Source organism: Platichthys flesus, chromosome 21 (genome assembly GCF_949316205.1).
Source record: "Platichthys flesus chromosome 21, fPlaFle2.1, whole genome shotgun sequence".
In the NCBI taxonomy this organism is placed as follows: Eukaryota; Metazoa; Chordata; class Actinopteri; order Pleuronectiformes; family Pleuronectidae; genus Platichthys; species Platichthys flesus.
Window position 1 is genome coordinate 10,947,375 of NC_084965.1, and position 14,869 is coordinate 10,962,243.

A 14,869-nucleotide genomic window follows, 5' to 3' on the forward strand; every position below is an offset into this window, starting at 1 on the left:
TGTATTTATTTGATAAAAGAATTTGTGATTATCCTGTATTGCACTACACAAGGAACACTTGTGAAAGATGCTTTAAGTTTTCAAATTTTATTCATTTCATATACATTTTTTTTCTCAGTACTGTGGCACATAGAGAATCTGTATTTTTTTGCACATTAATAGTTTCCCCGACATGGCATATGGATTGCAACAAACGATTGCACGTAAAAGTGGAGCTGTGCACAGTGAACCTCTTCATAGTCTTTCAAACCGGATTAAACAGGAACAAAAGTATATATCTCTCTGTGTGAATCCAGTCGTGACATGTATACGCAGCAGTCCCTTGCGCAGAACACCAAAAGATTGATCAATACACACAGTCTATATCACATCCATCTTTTCACACATATACATATATTAAACTCTCATGAAGTACTATTATTTATTTTTTTTACATTAGAAAAATACAAGTAACTGATGATTGGACCCTTGTGGCTGTGCTTATCATGGGGAATTTTACATCCATTTGATAAATCCAGAAACATGCTTTCTTAATTTTACACCGACACCTCTGGAGAACAATGTTTACAAAAGTACAGGATCAATGTGCAAAAACCAGAGATTTGAAAGAACTGGAATGAAAAGGTCAATAATAGACAGGGCAGAGCATTCATACAGGAGCGCATCAGACCTTTAAGTTCAAGCAGCCCAGCAGGTGAACCAACCATGCGCTTAAGCTGTTTGCCAAAGTAAAAACCTTGACAACTATGTGCATGGCTAACTGATATTCTAACTAATGTAAGTGGTGAAGGAGTAAAAGCAAAACAACCTCAAAAACGTAAGGCAGTATTCTCAAATCTAGTGTTTAAGAGGTACAAACACAGTATGAACCGTACTCGCCGCTCCTAAAATGACTATTGCTGCCTGTGCTTTTGCAGCATTTACCATTGTCATTACTGGCAGAATATCAAATGGTAAATGCAGACACACACTGAAAGCACTTTGAGTCACCACGCATGATGGGACTGACTGAGGAGGGCTCCTTTGAGGAGAGAATAAAGCCTTTAATTTGCAATAGTACTTATTTCAGCGGTATTGCATAAAAACGTTCACTAAGTACAAAAATAAATTGTTTGTAACAAAATCATGGTTTCATGGCATTTGTCGTAAAGCCCAACAGGCCTCATTATGTAAAAATCTTTACAGTATTTTGCTGAATGCAACACAAGTTTGGATATGACCCAGCAAAGGGAAAACATGATGATCAAACAAAAAGGCCACAATGTTTAAAAGTAAAAAGAAGATAGAAGAAAATGACTTTGGGTTGAAGAATACTGCACTGAGGAAATCAGAAATACTCCAACCTGACTGTCAGACCTGTGGAGGGTTATGTTGTGTATACTGTATGTGTCTTACTAATACTTCTATTTGGAATTCAATGGGAGAGCACTTTCCAAAAATATTATTGCAGTTCATATTTATTTTAGGAAATGTTTGTGAGTTACATGAAAAAGTCCAAAACCTTTCACGTCTATATGCTAAATATGAAGCTAACACCAGAAACCGGTGAGTTTATAAGTATGTATCAGCCTTTTTGTACAGTATTAAAGTACTCACGATTAGTCGAGTACGTGTACTTTTGGAATCTCACTACTGTGGCCTCGTCCTATTGCTACAGCGCAGATTCTGGCTCCAAATGTGCAAGATGGAAACATTCATAGAGATGTTTTGGCTTAATTTCTGGATAGTGGGAGGAAGTGAAACATTGTCCGTCTTCATATACAGTCTCTGGTTCACAACAGTTAGTGCTACTCAAAATATTGAGTTTTCAACCTGGTAGAAGGCAGTTTTTTTTTTGTCAGAAACAGCCTTTCCCCATGTTTAAGACGCCCAAGCCAACTAACCAGCACCTGGCTCTACTGTGTTTTCATTACATTTAGCATACAAACAGAGAGGTATCAAACCTTTTATTTATCTCTCTACAAGAAATAAGCATTTAAATTAGATGCACCATTCATATACTTCATAAATTATAAACACTTTTCTGGGAACTTCATTTATTTGTAAAAAGCCAAATGTATAACAATGATTATAATTACTGGTTGTGTGTGTGTATAAACTGACAATCATCCAAAATTAGCTTTTAAATAATACAATAAAAAAATTCCTTCCATTTGGTGAGAGAAGCTGCAGTGTTAAACACGGCTCCGCCTCTTCTTCAGACGTTGAATCACAGAAAGTCTTTGAAAGATTTCGCCACATCTTCATTTCACATTAAATCACAATACTCTTGCAAACAGATAGAAGGACATGTTTTCTTTTTTTCTTTGCCTGTACAGATATTCTTTTGGAGTTGGGTCACGAGGAGTGTTTGCGGATTTTAAGGCAGAGAGACTGACTGTTGAGTCAAACCTTGCTTGACGACGCTCTACGTTGGCGGCCATGAGGAGAACATGGAAAAAGGGGAAAGAGCCAGTCGCGTCTCCTGCGAAGTGTCTCCATTGACGCGGTACAGTGCCTGGCTTTGGGCTGAGTGCTTGGTGGGGTCACACAGGACAGGTGTTGGTCCCGGCTTGGCTCTGAGCTGGAGGCGGACGCTGGGTCAAGGCACTGGATGAGAAGGGCCCCCGTCACTGGGGCTCTGAGTTGGCCCAGAGGGACTTGTTGTGCTGCCGACAGTCACTATGGCTGAAACACTTTCACCTGTTGCTCTGGCTCCAACTTTTCTAAAACACACACAAATTGCAGAATGAAAAAAGGTGGTATTCAAAAGGAGACATGTCCAGACATAAAAGACAAATTGTCGGTGACATATGATTCAGATGAACAGTCTGTCTAGACGTAGACGTTATGACGGTTGGTTAAAACAGGACTAAAGCTGAAATCAACGACACGACTACATGTCTTGGTCATTGGCTTTGCCCCATTATACTGCGTCCTGTCTTTCCAGCCATGAAGACGGCTGAATAAGACCCCCCCCAACCTGAATCAGATCTATTGTGTGGAATGCGGGTGAAGAAAAAAATAAGACAAAAATAAAATACAGAAAAAGGCCATTCACCGACATTAAAAAGGAAAAGATTTCTTGTTGGTTGATTAAAAGAAAAGAAAAAAATCTGCCTTATCCTCCTGCACTGTGTGTGTTTTCCATTTTGAATGCTTAGCATCTAATGGAGCTTTTCAGTTCCCTTTCCAGCAGATGTATTCACTTCTGCATCCATTCAGCCGTCGATCTCTTCTCTCAGGACAAAGCGCAAAATGTGTGACATTTACTAAAGGTGAGTGAGTGTCCCTCTCCATGTTTCTGTCTCTCTCACTCACTCTGGTTACGAGAGTATGGATTGATGTGATCATAGTAAGTCAGCACAGGTGAGCAGACTCAATTCTCTTTTGCTTAACCTGATGTGTGCAGCAGGACATCACGGCAGAAGATACCTGCCGCATTTATATACATCATTAGATCAACTATAGAGTGATTAAGATATTTTCTTTCCCCATGTTAATAGATATTAATCAGCGTGGGTCATAAACCTCTGAAACTGGTTCAAATGAAATAATTTTGCAGACACCAGAAGGCATGGAAATCCAACTTGAAAACCAAAAAAATTATAATTATACTTTTATTTAATATCTAATGCCCTTGAATTATTATCAATAACCTACCCTCTCTAGTCCCATCAAAATTTGCTGGATGATTGTAAAATGTTTATCATTGATATTTTCCCTCATTGTTTACATTTTTTTCACTGTATATCTCCAAAACAAGCTTTAATTTAAATCAACTGGTACCTTTCAGAGGTGGCGCTGGAAGCTTCCGTCTTTGATGGCGTGATGTATCCAGAGTTTGAGGCTGTAACGAGAGAATCTGTATTAAACACCCTGCTCCTGGTTAAGAGCTGCTCTATGTTCTCCTTTTCCTTGTGTTGCTTAACATATCGATACTTATGTTTAAATGTTAGCATACAATTGTTTTCACAGCTATTGGAGGCGGCCTTAAGAGGAGGCTACTGTGTGTGGGTGTCGTTGAACGGCAGTGTGATACCTTCGCCTGTGGTGGCTTGTACTTGGAGAAGCGATTGCAGACGGTCACATTCATACCAGCTGTTTTCAGGGCTGATATTCTCGCCTCAATGTTTGAGATCTTAGAAAGGAGAAGAAAGCTTCACTCTACAAAATCAACCATTTGCAATATGGTTCATGCAATTATTCTTTCAATCTTTATTTTAGTCTTAAAATGCACAAGAGACACATGTAGTCCACTTCTTAATTGTGTGATATAAAACCTCCTGCAGTACCTGTATTTCAGAGTGCTGGACCTGAGCGGCTGCAGTGGCGACCTGGTCTTCAAGGAAAGCCAGATCTGTGTCTGTGGTATCACTGCTAATACTGCGGGCACACTGCTCTAGGTCCCCTAGCGCCCCCTCTAGGCCATACACAGCACCAGCAGCGAGGTACACCTTCATGAAGGAGATAACCTGGACTGTTAGTTCCCATTACATTACATTACATGTCATTTGGCTGACGCTTTTGTCCAAAGCGACTTACAATTAGTACACTCAACATTCATGAGGGGCCATTTAGGGGTTCATTATCTTGCCAAGGACACTTCAGCATGCAGATGGGAGAGAGTGGGGTTTGAACCGGCAACCTTCTTGTTGGAGAACCATCACTCTAACCACTACGCCACACCGCCCCCCACCCCCTTGACAATTAATGGTGAAATTGAATATTTGGACTGTAGCTGTTGACTGTCTTACATTTTCCTCCATCTTGGTCAGCCTCTGGTCCAGCCGCCGGGTATCGGAGCAGTTGGAGATCGGAGAAGCACTCATGGACTCGGACGGGGTGTGGCTCTCACCTCCCGCCTCACCAATCAGCTCCTCTGTGGCGTTCAAAACCTTCAGCACCTCTGTGGTGATGCTGCAGAGAGACGCCGCCGAGTACTTCTGCTTCAGAAACACACAAACACACACTGTCAGTGTATGATACACTCTGAAGGGCTTACAGTTTAAAGAAGAAATAGCTGAGAGAAATTGGGGAGCACATATATAAAATGAATAAAACCACAAAGGACTTATTGTATTGTGATGATAAAATGCAATCATGACTTTATCATTAGAGTGGGACTAACTAAACTTTGATCATTTCATCAGCAGCTCTACCTCGTGTTCTCTGTGTGTGAAAGACGATTGTGCAACATACACATATTACTGTCGCACCACGAAAAGAGCTGGTGAAAAATCCAGAATCGTGAGGAATGAGGAAAAAGAGAAGGAAACAAGTGAAAGTTTTAAGACAAAACCAATGGAGCAATGGATGTTTTGGTGTTTGAGCTCAGACGGTGCAAAAAGTGACGCATGATGATCTATATGCAGATGAGATGAATTAAAGCATTTGTGAAGCTAAAAAGCCACAAATTTAATCATCTGCCAAATTTTCAAAATAAGGCCAATATCCATGTCCATCTAAACCCCTCACCAAAAATATGTATGTGAACGAGCCATGCCGTCCTTTGGCAGAAAAATAAATGAAAATCTTTCCACGTGTTTACTGTGTTCAGATTTACAAGAGCAGCTTGTTTTCAAGTTCTGTAGTGAATCAAAATTCAGTGGTGAACATGCCTTCTCTGTAAAGAAATACGCTGTTTACTTCTGAACACAGAGGAAGCAAAGGAGATGTCGTGGTAAAGAGAGACAGATGTGAAGCTTTGTCCGTGGTGTCGGAGGCATATTGTTCCCTCTCGGCAGCACAGAGGCAGTATCATCCGGTTTATGGGAGAGGCAGGTACAGGGATGAGTGAGAGACATGAGTGGTAGAGCGTTGGTGAAGACAAGCTTCAGTACAGAGACATGAGTCTGAGGACCAAACCTCTTATCTTTTTTTTTTTTTAATTAACCGTTCAGTGATGGTACAAAGACGAAGTCACAGAGATGGATGCTGGGAGCTATTGACATGGGGTTGGTCGATGGAGAAATGGATCTTTGGTGAGAGTCTGACGTTGTCATCCACTCCAAAGAACCAGGCCGTCGCCATGCAGATCAAACACCCTGATGCCTCACTGCTCATGGTCACATTTTATACTCTAAGAAAGGATGTCACTTTGGAATATGGAGGATACATTAATAAGTATATATACTAATTAACCCAATAGTTAAGAGCAGGGGCAGGTTTAAAAACTGTTATAATGGAAAGTCGAGTATGGGGCACAGTTTTAAAGCAAGTAAGAAATGTTACGATTTTTAAAGCCCCTATTATTGGCAATAGAGACACTTGTCATGAAAGGTATTTCAGAAAGTTCAAATAGAGAGAAGGAACTCAGATTTTTCAACATTAGCATATAAGTGTATAATCTACTAGTTACTTTTATTCATGTTAAGGTAAATGTAAATTCCACTTTATTTTGTATATGAGATCTATAAATGTTGAAAAAATAAAGAATTCTGGATTAGACCCCTGATCTGGGTCCACACCAACATTTAATGAGTTCAGGCTTGGGTCATGTCCCAAACCCCCATACATTTGAAGGAAATTGGTTTAGTAATTTCTTTTAGTTAAAGTCCTATAAACAAGCAAAAGTAAAATTAAAATGCCTATTATTCCTGTACAAATCTGATGTATACAAAAGTATGACTCATGTCACATTTTCTTCTGTTCACATCAAAACGAGCCGCCCTGGCAGGTTGGACAAGGGAGCTGTGAAGACCAGCAGAAATAGACCACCCTACACCTGGGTCATCCACATTGTGAGAGACGAGCATTACTCACAGGAGCTCTTATGAGTCTGGCACGTAACCAGCATCGACCAACACGCCTCAGATGTAGCACCAGTACAGGAGGAGAGCTCATAAATGAATGCGTGAACCTCTCTGTCTGACTTTGTGTGAGATTGGACCTGCCCATTATGTCCACTATGAGAAAATATCAATACTGCAGCTCTGCTTTTAACCAAAAGATCACAGGTTTTTGTTAATGGTAAGAAACAAAGTCTGCCGCCCCTTTGATGATAGGTGACTTCCTGTGTAATTAATACAAAGCTGTAAGGAGACCAAACGTTTTTAGGAAAGCTTCAGCAAAATCTACCAACATCTGAACTGAAATAAAAAAAAAACACGCACAAACAACCTTTGACCCAGTTAGACACACGCATACAACCAATATGCAGCATGCCTGTGCGTTTCATGGAGGAATAAATGCATTAAGTGACTCTGGCTACGTTGCCATAGTTGTTATCGAGCAAGGCCTCCTGCACATATCACAGTGCACCTTCACTGTCTCACCTATATCTCACCTGCTGTAAGAGAGAGGAGAGCAACTGGAGCCTCTGCTGTTGCTCCGAGTCGTTCTGTCCCTCCTGACGCACACACACAGACACACAAACCAGCGAAAAAGAAGAAGAGAAGCACACAGCAGTGATTGTTAAACAAATGGATGGGAGAGGAAGGTGGGAAATTAATCAAACTGCAGACAGACAGATGAGCTTGAGCAGACTCAGAGCAGAGATAAAAGCTGATGGGAAGCAGTGGAAACAGATGCTTCTTTCTTTACTCCTCCTCACCTGGTTGTCTGACAGCGCCCCCTCCTGGGAAGAAGGGGTAACAGCAGGTGAACTTGCACTCGACCCACTCCTCCTTCCGCCTCCTCCTTTCTGTGCGGCCTCCTTCTCCACATCTCTCTTTTGTTGCTTCTTACTTTGTCTGTTTGCTTCTCTTTTGTCTCCTCTCGTTTGTTCCTGGTGGTCTACTTTCTCCTCCAAACTCTCCACTCCCTTCTCCAACCTGCTCTCCCTCACTCTTCCTTCCTCTCTCACCGAGGGACTCTTTTTAAGTCTCTCACTCCTTTTCATCTCTTGTCCGTTCACCTGTTCCACCGTTTCACTCGGTTTCTCTCTCAATCTCTCACTCGCCCTCTGCCGTTCCCTGTCTGCGTCTTTCAGCCTCTTCTTCTCTCTTTGTCTGTCACTGTCTCTGTCTGTGGGCCACTCCTCTCCAGCCGAGCTGTCGTCTTTGCTGTTGGCACGTTTGACCAGCTGACTGAGTCGGGATCGCAGCTCCTCTTCCAGGTCTCCGGGTCCTGAGCCGCAGGCCGGGTGCTGGGACCCTGGAGATAGAGAGTGGGGCTGTGGGGGACTCAGGGCCGCGGAATTTGGGGCCACTGTGTCCAAGTCCTCGGGCTCTGGCGTCATGGCATCCAGTCTGAAGGCGTCCAGTGCAGCCGGGGCTGTAGACATATTGTCTGGTGCTTGCTGCTCCTCACTCATACCCCTCTTCAGCAGGGCGTTGAGCAGGAAACCACTGTTCTCCTTGAATTAAGAGGGAAACACAAGGACACAGGCAAGAAAGGAAAATACACATTAACCATGAAATGTACACATCACAGATAGGAAAAAGTAGCTGTAGAGATAACTTTTATTAGTTGCCCTCAAATGGTAAAACTTATATGACATTTTTCATTGACAATGGGGATTTGGAAACACCAATAATAAACTACATTTCATTCACCTGTACTAAGGGGTAGATGGACTGAGCGTGGCTCTGGCCTCCAGGTTTGCTCTGCTCCGTTGAAGACTCCCTCTTGCTTTTCCGTCGTCGTCGTGACCTTCTGACCGGGTCGACCTGCCGCTCCTCGGCCTCGCTGCTGTCTCCCATCACCTGGGAACAGTGGTGCACAAGTAGCTGAGCACATATGCACAATACACAGTGCTGCACAATTATGAGGTTCCGTATTTCCATTTGATGTTATGGTACTTTCTATTTCTCCTCTGCTACAATTTAATATAATAAATAGAAATCCTAACTTACAAATGTTTTTTATTCCTTCCTACCACATGAATCATTGATCTTATGGCCTAATTGAACAAAATGACTTTAATAGTGATGCATCAGTATCAATTATGGGTGAAGTTATACATACTATATGTAAACTATATAAGTACATACTGAGTCAATTTTTGCTGTTAACAATTTGGTTTCCAGCATCAGAAGCCTCCCGTCTCCCTGTCTTTACGTGCTTGTTTCTGATGTACCTGGACATTATGAATTTAGATTATCGACTTCTTGAGTCCATGGGGCTAAAGAATCAGCTACAGACGCTTAGCACTCACTATCAATCAATCTCAAAAACCTTCTCCAGTGGTGAAAACTTTAGAAAATGTCTCTCTCAGTACTTGTAGTAAAGAGTAAATCCAAATCACCGTGGGGTTGAAGTTCACATCCAGTGCCTCTGAGTGCAGAGGGTACGGAGAGAAGTTCTGGTGCAGGTGTTGGTGGTACAGGGGCTGGTGGTGAGGGTGCAGGTGTGTGTCCGCCGGTCCTCTCTTCCTCAACAAGTTATGAGGTGGTTTACGAGGACACGCGGACAGCACAGACGAAGCCTCCGAGTCCGAGTTGAGGGTCTCTGTGTTGGTGTACTGGCCGGAGGACGGCGACGTGACGGGAAGGTGCTGGGTGTACGTCCACTCCGGGTCGTGCTGCGAGTCCGTGTAGTAAGTCTCGTCGGACAACTTGCGTCTGAACTGTCTCAGAGCCGCGCCCCAGCCGCCGTCGTTGTCCTCCTCGGAGTCTGAGCCCATCCCATCGTACGCCGAGACGACGCCGGACTCCTTCTCCAACACGCTGAACACCAGGCTCTTCCTCTTGGTCAGCAGGCTGGGCCGAGACAGCTGAGAACTGTGCAGGGCGATCCAGTTCCCGTCTGGGCTCTGGAGCACTGAAGATGCACCTGGATGAGCATGGCCAACAGAAACACTTTTAAAATGTGACATATTTCAACCTGTGCTCATTAAAAATAGCTTTAGGGGATGCAATGTTTGGAATTAGAGAAACAATCTAAATGAAAATGAAAGCTACAACATCCAGTTATTGAAAAGTAGTCGTTGGATGAAATACATGGTCAGGGGAAACGGTAAATATGAAACACAAGGAATACGCTACTGCAACAACATCCACAGCAGGAGAAATCAAATGAAAACTTCATATTTACTGGAGTTGTCCAGGCGATCGACGCTCTTCCAGCTCGGTAGGGACGTGGCCTTGGCCTCCCGCTTCAGAGACGCGTACTCGTGCAAGTCACCTCCTGCCCCGGCTCCCTCCTCCTCTGGGCCCTTCTCTGGGGAGTCGTCACTGGTGAGGGAAAACGCTGACCGCGACCTCTACAACCACACACACACACAGCGACACACTGATTTAATCCAACTGTTTAAATGAATAGAGTTTTCAAAAACATAGTGAAAAGGAGACTCATCATCGCCTTTGTTAATAATTGTGGGTCGTGTCTCACTTAAATCCAGAGGCCCCAGTCAGAAAAGCTCCACTCAGACAAATACTGCTGTGGCACAGTCTCCAGAGACAGATAAGAGTCGTAGATAGTAGAGCTGTGAGTTCAAACTCCCATCAGCAGATGGAGCTAGAAAACCACTCAATAAGTAGACAGCCAGGAGAAGCCGTACAAATCTCTTCATCTCTCTTCTACACCCATAAATGTCTCTTCGACTCATCCTCCAGTCAATGAGGGGTTATTCTAGGGTTTGGAGGAAGTTTTCTTGGTGGAACAACTTTGTACAGTTTGTGTATATACACTTTTCTAGAAAAACTGAACACCATGAAACTTGTTAAACATTGGGATGTCGATTTAAAGGCTTCTCTACTGAGGATGAAAGGGTTTTCACGGGTGGATTCAAAAGTTGCACATCTGCATAAATTCAAACTTAAATTTAATTTGAAAAAAATCAGTGTATATAAAGGATTCTAGGATTAGAAAAATAAAAGTCTCAATGTATGTTAAGGCATAGACTGAAGTTTCTAGTGGAGCGCAGTAGAAATATGAATTCTTACAGAGGGTAGGATGCACGGTGAGAATTTGCTCATGCAGCACGGATTTGAGTAGTTGCATCAATGAGTCTCATTGAGTGTGTTTGCATAGAGCTGATAAACAGAGCCGGTCCCGTGGGCCCACTGAGGAGAATCCCGACGTATTTCACAGGACTTTGATCTGAGCTGAGTGAAGCGGCGGGAAACTGAATGGCGAGGCCCGGGGAGCGCCGCTTTGATGCTTCTCTCATACGGGACGATGACAAATCTCCAACGGTCCCTGCTGACAAGCGGTGTGAACCACAATCAGGGGTGTGTGTGTGTGTAAAATGCTGATATGAGTGTGCAGTCTTATGAGGCTGTGTACCATGTGTGTTGTTGCTGTTTTGTGTGTAATTACCTTCAAAATTCAGTGAAACAACAATGCTGTTCCTCTGACTCTTTAGGTATCGATCAGAACTGATGCTTGCTTAGGTAATATACTGTATAAAGACGTAGCTTTTAAATATTAATATAGCCTATATATTGGCCTACAGGGATTTTCTGTGTAAACATGTAATGGTGTGTAGTAGAGTCCTGTCACTCTGTGTGTTTGGAACTGAGCTTCTCTTTACTTTCTTCTGGAGGCCTGTGTGGCCTGACACCTATGGATCTTTTGTATTTCTGTTTTTCTTTCTTATTAAGATATATAAAACTCACAAACAAACTTATTCTCCAAAGATGTAATTTCTATCTGACACACACAAAAACAAACTGCATCATCAAAGACCAAATCCTTCTGGTCAGGGTCAGCAGTTTGCACCAACTGATAGCAGTTTTATTTTGCCACCACTTTATATAGTTAGTTACCAGTTGTTGTGTCGTATGTTTTTTAGGGTTAGAGTGGATGTGCACACTGACCCAGAGAGAGTTGGAGGATTTGAGGGGGTCCTGTGGTCCTTGGGAAGAGGTGTGAGGTTGAGACGGAGAGGGCAGGTCACTGGATTGGATCAGAGGCTGAGGCCAGACAAAGTCGTACTCTGTCTGCATCTCTGAATGCTTCCTCCTCTGAATGATCTGAGAGGAAAAGAAGAAGAGGAAGAGGGTGAAATAAGACAAAATGAGCTGTGAGTTATGTACAGATAAACAGGCTTCATTTGCATAAAACATTTTGATCATAAATGCAAATTAGATGAATTAAAATGTAATTCTGCAACAGTATTTTATTATAAATTAACATGAAAAATGTTAAATCATGGAACTAAACTCATTAATCCAGTATTAATTTCCATTTTCATGTGATGTGCACCTAAACACTTAAAGTAGAGAAAAGACTACATTTTTTATCTCACATTCAAAGACCCGATGGCCAACAAATGATAAATGAAACTGAAAAGCAATTAAATTAAACAATACAACGGTCTCCTGATCCAGCAGTCAAAGTGAAGTGAGCTACATCCCAGTGTGCATTTGCATTTGAAAAACAAGGTAAACTGCATTTATTCTTTCACATAAAAGGGGATAAAAATAAGTTAACATGTAGAAATTTAACTCACTATTACTCAACCTACTTTTTGCACAATGGTTGTAGCGAGTTCCTCTATGAGCTCCTCTCTGTGGTCCCGCAGATATCGAGCCTCATTCTGCTTCTCCTACACACACACACAGATGAAGACATATTCAGTTCAAAGCGAGTGATTACCGGGGAAGGGTCTATGCCAACGTCTTTGCCTAAAACCCCGACTGCATCCCACTGTGACTGACACGAGGGGGAGAGAATGAAGAGGCAATGGCAGAGAACGGGGGGGGGGGGGGGATAGAAAAGAGAGGAGGGGAAATCAGAGAGAAAGAAGAACAGAGGGATTCTCACCAAGCTGTCACCGAACTCCTCCGCCTTAGCGATGGCCTCTTCTATAGCCTCCTCAGCGACACGCAGGGCGACTGTGAGCGTCTCGGCCATACTGTGTCCTGTTATCACACACGTACAGCAGCTTCAAACATCTGGGAGACGTGCACATGCACCTCTGTGACAAATATGCTGACCTCTGCTCTTTATCATGGGATAAAATGTCAATCCTGCATACTGTCGCAGTTTATCGGTGCTCGGAGCAAAGCTTGGTAATGTCTCAACAAATACTGGATGAATTACCATGAAACTTGATCCAGACATTCATATTTCCCTGAGGATAAATCCATATGACTTTACAAATCCGGGACTTTTGCCCTTGTTTTTTATGACATTGATGACGTCTCGTCTTAAAAAGGAAGAAAAGGTGGCTTTCAAACATTTTGTCGGAACCAGGGCTGCATGACCTTGATGATAAGTTATTGGGAAAATTGTGAGCTTTCATTAAAACAACATATCCGTGGCAGCATGTTGAATTTCAATGATTTGCCTTTAAAATATGCTGTTGTACCTCACATATACACTTTCCAATCTGGCCCAAATTTAAAATGTTTGATTAGAGTCCCAGCCTGAAGAAATCTGTGTGTCAATATTCTGTGGTAAAAAATAATTTACTTCTATGCACATGTTCTAATGTGCATTAGGGGAATGAATTTGACCCACACTCAAATCAAAATGGTGATTTGTGTCCTTAAGCATTAAACCATTAGCGACAGAAAAAGGTTTCTGTTGGTTTGATCCATTTAAACAACAACGTGATGTCAACAGAGTTTGTTTGTGGACCTCTAAAGAGCTGCCATTATCTAAATGACACATCTTGATTATTGCATGAACAACTCATAATTACCGGATAATAAATAAAACAAGCTTTATCATTATATAGGAGCTATTCAACTTGAACATTTTATGGTGTGTAGGAGGACTTGTTTGCAGTTATGTTGATTGATTGTGTATGTGCAGTTTAATGTCGAGAAGAGAGCTTTCTCCTCTGTGTGTTTGCAATTAGTTTTATTGTTGTGTAACACTAATGAGATTCCCTCTCACGCTCACGCCATTTACAGAGCGGTGTCTATTTGTTGAGGCAACTATTATTGGGCAATAAACATAAAAGCGCAACCTTTTAGCAAGATGAAAAAAAGGGACAATTGATGGAAAAATCTATATGGGCCAACCCAACGCAGCTGAAATCACCCATCACCCGGCGCTGCCCGTTCCCCAGCACATCTCTCACCTTCACTCTGTTTGTAGAAGGCGGAGTCACTGCCGCAGATGCTGCCATCGTTGTCGTTGCTTCCGTCGTGAACACTGCTTTCTGCGAGGTAAAGACAAATGAAGCCGTCAGATAACAGCCCTCAAACATCCTGCCCCTATCATGCTGGGTAATAATGTAGCTACACACTCTTCTTTGCACGGTTGCCACATTGAAAGTAGGTCGCAGTTCACACAACGCCACTAAACCCCACTTTGCGCTCCCGACTTTGTTTTCGGCGTGTTGTGAATTGCAATTGTTTGGTTTCTTCTACTTGGTGTCGCTCCCAATTGTGCATACAAGGAAAACAAAAGTAAGTGACAGTTCAAGGGAAATGACAATGATGATTCCCCTCTTGCCTTTCAAAACAATTCACTCTCCGACACTTGCAACAGGAATATTCTCAGTGGATGAAAGCATCACTATGTTTTCTTTGTAGCTAACTCAGGCCAAGTGTCTGGTGAGTTAGCGCAATATTTGTGCAATAATCATTTTCAAAGAAACCTCCCAAATCTCAAGTTAGAGTAAAGGGACATGAGACTTAAAATCAGTGGTGGGATATAACAAGTATATTTACTTTTTTCATGTATCTGTTCTTCAGTTAAGTTGACTTATTTTCGGTGTACTTCACTACTTCAGGGGTTCTCAAAGTAAAGTCTGGGGGGGGGGGGGGGGGGGGGGGGGGGTGTCCCCTGGCAAAAAGGAAACTAAATTTAGTATTTGTAAAATGTCATCACACTGACAGAATGTTTGACTGTTCTGATATAATAAAACTTTCTGTGATAAAACATCTGCCAGCTGAACATTTGTCAAATGTGGGTCTGTGGTCTAATTTGTGTGAGTTGAAACGACTGATGTGCAAAAGATTGAGAACCATTGCACCACATATAACTGTACTTTCTGCTCCACTGCATCGCCTTACATGTTCAATTGCGAGCGGGGAATTGATCA

At 42.5% G+C, this 14,869-nt stretch overlaps 1 protein-coding gene across 1 annotated transcript in view; it reads right to left on the reverse strand.

Annotated features, from left to right (window-relative positions):
• Positions 1-66: 66 nt before the first annotated feature.
• Positions 67-14,869, reverse strand: part of myripb (myosin VIIA and Rab interacting protein b) — a 53,342-nt gene continuing 38,539 nt past the window's right edge. The window contains exons 3-16 of the mRNA XM_062379036.1: positions 13,901-13,981; positions 12,634-12,731; positions 12,335-12,415; positions 11,685-11,840; positions 9,958-10,126; positions 9,170-9,696; positions 8,478-8,627; positions 7,535-8,278; positions 7,268-7,330; positions 4,737-4,925; positions 4,275-4,436; positions 4,022-4,120; positions 3,769-3,829; positions 67-2,700 (exon numbers count right to left, since the gene is read on the reverse strand). Of these exons, the coding sequence (XP_062235020.1) occupies positions 2,582-2,700; positions 3,769-3,829; positions 4,022-4,120; positions 4,275-4,436; positions 4,737-4,925; positions 7,268-7,330; positions 7,535-8,278; positions 8,478-8,627; positions 9,170-9,696; positions 9,958-10,126; positions 11,685-11,840; positions 12,335-12,415; positions 12,634-12,731; positions 13,901-13,981 (2,699 nt within the window). The 3' untranslated portion in view covers positions 67-2,581. The remainder of the gene's footprint in view (positions 2,701-3,768; positions 3,830-4,021; positions 4,121-4,274; positions 4,437-4,736; positions 4,926-7,267; positions 7,331-7,534; positions 8,279-8,477; positions 8,628-9,169; positions 9,697-9,957; positions 10,127-11,684; positions 11,841-12,334; positions 12,416-12,633; positions 12,732-13,900; positions 13,982-14,869) is intronic.